Genomic DNA, 6,000 nt, shown 5'->3' with positions numbered 1-6,000 from the left:
TCCGGCCGGCTTCCATTTCGTAGCATCCTCTCTCTTCCCGATGCTCTTAAACTTTCCTCGCCGCGGAATGGCAGAGAGGGGGGAGGGGGAGAAGAAAGAAAAAGAAAAAAAAGGAAAAGGAAAGAAGAGGCAGCGCGTTTAATTGTAAGTACATTCAATTTACCCGGGCGATTCCTTTCTCTCGATTTCTTTAAATTTCTTCCCTGCCCCCTCCCCCCTCCGCTCCGTGGTTCTTCGAGAGAGAGGGTAAAAGCAGGGATGGCGTGGAATAACGGACACGGAGAGAACGCTGCAGAAGTTTGCGCTTCGGCGGAGGATGCCGAGAGCGAACTTTACCTTTAGCTTGCGCGCCCGCTCCTCCTATTCCTCACCATCCCCCTCTCCTCTTTCTCTCTCCTCGTCTCGTTGCAGACCCCATTAATAAATGGGGCTCCTGCGAATAAGTTGCGTCGAATAATCAATAATTCGATGAATTAATACCAAGAGGGATCAATGACTCGGCGAAAACACGAGGGTGTATCGCGGCGGTTTGTCGAAAATTACGAGTATCGAGAGAGGAGTCGAGATGGAGAATAATCGAGTGTTTTCAGCTTGTTAATATTTATGATACGTACGTACAAAAGCGTGGATTCGAGGTAAGGATCAGCCGAGGGAATAGATGTACACTCTGGTCTTTTGGAAAGAATCGATCCATCTTCTTCCGCTCTCGTTTGCCGCTCAGTTCGACTCGGGAATCGAACATCGGGCAAATGCATTTCGTCATTCCGTCGATTTTACGAAATCATCACACGAAAACTTTACTTTCGAAACTGAATTGTTATTTACATCTCTTGGAGGTTACATCGTAGATAAAAAGCAATCTTACGTAAAAATACAAAAAAGGACATATTACTCTTAATCTCGTCTTCAGATACGTTAATCTCCTCGACCTTAAATTACGATAAATGCACAGACGTGTCTCCGAGAACTTAATACCTAACGTCGAAGGCTTGAATCGAACGAACAGGACGAACAAGAAAAATCCCTTTTGTTCCGTTGGAATCGGCTAAGAGCGATCGATAACAAAATTGGATGGTTCTGGCACAGTTTGCGAAACTTTTATCGAGGCGATCATCGACGCGGCAGGTCTGACATCGTTACGTATTAATCCCCTAATTCGATTCGCTTGCTTCTCGAGCAACTCGGCGCAGAGGGCAGGGACCCGTGCTTCTGTATTCCTGGCTAGAACACCACCACGGTTGCAACTGTCACCTGAACGGGGTAACGGGTTTTATGGTGTCCTGGTTCCGCCTGGCGCTAGTTTTACGACCTCCCCCATTGGCTGCAGCGGTTGCCTTCTAGTTACGCTGAAGGTCGATACTGCTCCTCCTGGACTGTGCCAGTTCTATGTTCAATATTTTCCTTCGGTTACTCCTTTACGAGAAACCACTCGTCCCACGGTCGATCGTTTCCCGAGTTTATTAGATCGGTACGATCTCTATAAAATATTACGTATCTCTTTCCTTTTCCTTCAAGTTTCAACTTCTGACTGAACAATGTTACTCGTTCGTTTCTGTTTCATATCGTATTTTCCAATACAATGTCTCTTGTTAAATTATTTTACTCTCTACGGTAATTGTGAATTTTCTATCGCTCACAGCTCGAGAAGAAATTTTTTCCCAAACGACAGAATCATTTAAAATGATTCAACGATGCCGATCTACATTTTCCTAAACACGTCGTAGTCGCAGCGCGTGTCCTCTTATTTATTTCAAATTTTTCTCACGATATCGAAATGCACGTTCGCTCTTGCCGTCTCGCACCGGCAGACATTCCATCCGCGTCAGTCCGCTCCAAAATGAAAGCCGAGGGCGACACGCTGATAAGCCAGGCCGCAACATAAACAAAACTCGAACGTTTAATTAGATCCAGCCCGGTGCCACCAATAAAACCAATTACCGGCTCCCTAAACACACCCGTTGCCCCAGCAGGCGCACCAAGGCACGTTCCCGCTGCTGGTGCTCGCTTTCCTTGCCTTCCTTCCGCTGCCGATCTCTCGGCTGCTAACAGAATTAGTCCTCTCCCTCTCGGAGTTTAGCGCCTCCTTTTCTCGGCCAGTGTCCGAGCTGCCGCTTCTCACCGTTCTCACCGAGGTCAGAGACGGCCTCTTCTTCGCGTTGAAGTACAGCGACACCCTTCTCGTCTGCTCCTTCTTCGGCGAGTCTTGACCCGACGACGACGATCTGCTCTCGTTCTTGTCGTCCTGGCCCTCGGACGTGGTCGTCGTGGTGGTACTCGGCCTCGCGGGCTTCTTTCGCGTCACTGACTCTACCACTTCCGACGACGTGACGCTGCTCTGTTTCTTGTACTTCCTCTGAACGGCAGGCGACGGGGCGGCGGGTTTCTCCTTCCTGGCCGCCCTCTTTCTACGCCCGCTCGGCGTGTTCGGCGCGCTTTCTTCGTGGGACAGCGCGTGCTCGTCCTCTTGATGCGAGTCACCGTCTATGGAGGTCTGCGTCTGTGCTGGCACCTTGAGCGCCAGGTTGTTGTAATACATCATCCCTCTCTGCCCGTACAAACCTCCTCGCGGAACGAACGGCACGTTCTGGTACAAATTCTGGGTGTGCAAGTATGGATTGGCGTTCAACCTGCGCATGGGGTTGAACTCGTATGTGGTAGACGGGCCCACCAGAGTATGGGGGCTCGGTCTTTCGAACGACGTCACTTGGATCTGGGGCTTGCTCGTCGGTGACGTTAGCTTCCCGTTGATCAATTGATCGGACGGGATCAAGAGACGGTTCTTGTCCGACTGTTGAGCCGTTCTGTACCTGTCCGCGAGAGGGACTCTGCCAAAGGTGGACACTTGAGGATGCGGAGGGTAGTAGTAGAGGCTGTCGTCGTTCACTTGAACGGACAGGGGTCTGGTGACGTTGTTCCGGTTCGCGTAGCTAGCGGTCGGGTCGAAAGTTCGTAGGAAGGGGTTCTTGAAGAGCCGATAGTCCACCGTGGGTAGCTCGGGGATCTCCGGGGTGTCAGGGCTGACCGTCTGCTCGACGCGCGGCGTCCTCAGTGTCACGTTTAGGTACGATTTGTAAGGCTTCGAGTCCGATATATTGTCCAAAGTGTTGTCACTCCGGGTCAACATCTGCTGCTTGCCGCCAGATTGACACTTGCTCGGCAAATCCTGCCACGACAACGACTTCGTCAATTGATTGACCGTGGCCGACTTCGCGTCGGCGATCAATAAGTTGTCTATACTGAAGAACGTCCTCTGTCCGCTTCTGTCGTCCAGCGTGCGATTGTCCTCGCGCGGGATCGCTCCGTCCACGTAGAGATCGGCCGATCCCTTCCGAGGCGTGAACTGACTTTTGGACACTACGGTGGAGCCGGTTCCAGAACTGCTGATCGTCGGCGAGGATTCCTCCATCTGTTTCTTCGACAACTTCGAAGACAGCGGGGCGAAAAAGTGTTTCGGTTTCTCGGCTCCCGACACCGGTCCTGGACTCTCTTCAGCCTCGGTGTTCTTCCTCCCGTCGCCAACGTTCGATAAATTCGCCAGGCTCACGTCCCAGCCGTTTTCAATCATCTTCTCCGAGTTTCCAAACGTGGACGTCGCATTGAACGGGTTGCTCGACAGCCTCAAGCTAGCGCCCCTCTTTCGAGGGAAGCTCGGGAAATTGGGGAAACCGGCGACAGTCGGTACGAACGATTGTTGCTTCGATTGCTCCTGACGAATCCCAGGGAAGCTTTGCATACTCGGTACGCCGTCAAGGTCGATCGTTCCGAACGAGTGCCTCACCTGCGTTTGAGGCGTCACGACGTTGTTCTGCCAGCCTGCCGGAGGCGCGTGTAGTATTTGATGATCGTCGATCTCGTCCACGCTTGGCTCGGTTAGGCTCGATATCGGGACCATCGGCTCCGCGTTCATTCTCGGACACGGAGAGGCCAGCATCACCGACGACGCGTTGGCAGGCATCATCAGGTTCAGCGTGCTTGGGAACTTGAAGGGACACTCGGCGTAGTAAGCGGGAGGCTGATAGGCGCCAGGATAAAACGGGATGTTCTCGTGAAGTTGTCTCGGCTTCAGGATGGAATGCGGACTTTTCTGTTCGTTCGGTCGCGGAACGTTCTCCGTGGGAACTTCCTTCTTGTCCCTGTCCCTCTTCAGCTCCTCCTCCTCGTCGACCACCGACAGGTCGTCAAAGTCCACGTGCAGTCGGTGCAGCCCGTTGCTGGCCATCTTCTCCGTCGAGATCTTCTGATTCTCCACGTTCTCTAATTGCTCGGGTCTGTCCTGCTCTTTGGCGGCCTCATCGCCGTCTTGGCTGAGCTCCTCCTCGTCCTCCTCGAACGAGTAATCGGATCGCAGCCCGTCATCCTCGTCGGAGCGATCCTGAAATAATCCACGAAATTACGATCACGCGATATTCACGGTAATTTCGAATGACACTGTCTGTGGAATCTTTGTACCAAATTGTACGTACAGGGTGGGAAGGAAGAGTTTGTTTCTGGCTGTCGTAGATGATTTGATGGAGATACGTGTAAAGAACCTCGCTGCAAAATTAAATTTCAAAGACAAAAGAATTTCTTTCTCTTTCGCGTTGTATTGTACTCGTCACGAAGGTAAAACTTTTCCATATAGGAACCATATAGTTCTCTCGAATAATGGCAAAAATGTTTCTTAATCGTTGCGGACGTATGCGTACTAACAGCGACTTCATGGTTGTCTATTTTACATTAATTTTCGCATTAAGTTTCACCAACATTTGATTTATCATAATTGTAGCATCAGTGTGAGCCTAAATAATGAAATGATGAAACTAACTGTTAATATTATTCGAAATATAAACGTTACATCCACGCGTCCAGAATCATAAAGTCGCTGTTAGAACGCACGCGTCCGCAGTGTTTTAAATGATTAAGAAACTTTTTCAGGAGAATTATTCTATAGGATCTACGGTTCCTTGGGAAAATTTTATCTTCGTGACGAGTAGAATACAATGCGAAAAGCTAGCTAGCCGCGGACAAACTTTTCTTTCCATCCTGTACGTATACAATTTTTTTTACTAAATATTTCTAACTATATTTCTCGATACTCGACATCAGAATGGACAATTTATGACGCTTGTTCTCGCCGACTACATCGATTTTCCATCGGTATCCCTCGAATCGGGGATTCCGCCGACGAAAACAACGCTGCTGTTATCAATCAAATAACAAAACCCCGGAAAATCGACGAATCGATCAGTCATCCTCCCCTCGTCCGGATTCGAAAGGAAGGAACTTTTGAACCGTGCTACCTCGTATTCTTCGCTTTCCGAGCGGCACTTTTGCCTCTTCAGTATCTCCTCGAGCTTGTCGTACTCGTCCCTCAGGCTCCATATCTCTCTGCGCAGCTGCTCGTTCTCCCTGCGCAGCTTCTTGATGTCGTTCTGACCTGCAAACCGAATTGAAATCTTAAGAAATCTTCGATCGTAGAGATGGAATTTTTTGTAATAATAATCAAGAGTTTGAGAGAGTCGCTGAAGCATCGAAGTTTCTCGAGAAAAATCAATCAGACACCCGTGTCTTTCAGAGGAGATAAAATATTGGGTCGAGTCACAAATAATTTTCGCAAAACAACTGCAAGGAATATACAATTACACGATTACATACACTACCGGCTCGTTCGATAGCTCGATTGATTTGCGTTTTTTTACTTCCAGTTTGCCCATTTGTAGTCTTCAAGTAGCATCCCTTGTTTCTCCTTCTCTGAGGGATTTCTCAGATCTTAAAAGGCTCTTTCGGAGGATTCTTTGCGTCTGTTTTATGTTTTTCCTTTGACGTGAATTTTGTCGACTTTCTTTACACAACTTGTTTGTTGTATCCAAAATGGAAAATGAAATGCAGCATCTTCCCCACACGCTTCACATAACTCTCCTCTTGCTTGAACAGCATTCTTAGCTCTATAAGAAAGGTAATAAAAAAGCAAAATATGTCGAAAATGCTTTTTTTTATTTTCCATTTTTGATACGATACTTC

The 6,000-nt window shown here is 48.9% G+C and overlaps 1 protein-coding gene across 5 annotated transcripts in view; it reads right to left on the bottom strand.

Moving 5' to 3' along the window:
- Positions 1–796: 796 nt before the first annotated feature.
- The window catches only part of LOC122536622, a 52,876-nt gene continuing 47,672 nt past the window's right edge, over positions 797–6,000 (bottom strand). For all 5 annotated transcript variants that reach the window (XM_043669111.1, XM_043669114.1, XM_043669112.1 and 2 more), the window contains 2 exons: positions 5,280–5,416; positions 797–4,372 (listed from right to left, as the gene is read on the bottom strand). In XM_043669111.1, the coding sequence (XP_043525046.1) occupies positions 1,946–4,372; positions 5,280–5,416 (2,564 nt within the window). In that variant the 3' untranslated portion in view covers positions 797–1,945. The remainder of the gene's footprint in view (positions 4,373–5,279; positions 5,417–6,000) is intronic.

Source organism: Frieseomelitta varia, unplaced genomic scaffold (genome assembly GCF_011392965.1).
Source record: "Frieseomelitta varia isolate USP_RPSP 00005682 unplaced genomic scaffold, Fvar_1.2 scaffold_856, whole genome shotgun sequence".
Taxonomy (NCBI): Eukaryota; Metazoa; Arthropoda; class Insecta; order Hymenoptera; family Apidae; genus Frieseomelitta; species Frieseomelitta varia.
This window is presented reverse-complemented; position numbering and strand designations above follow the sequence as displayed.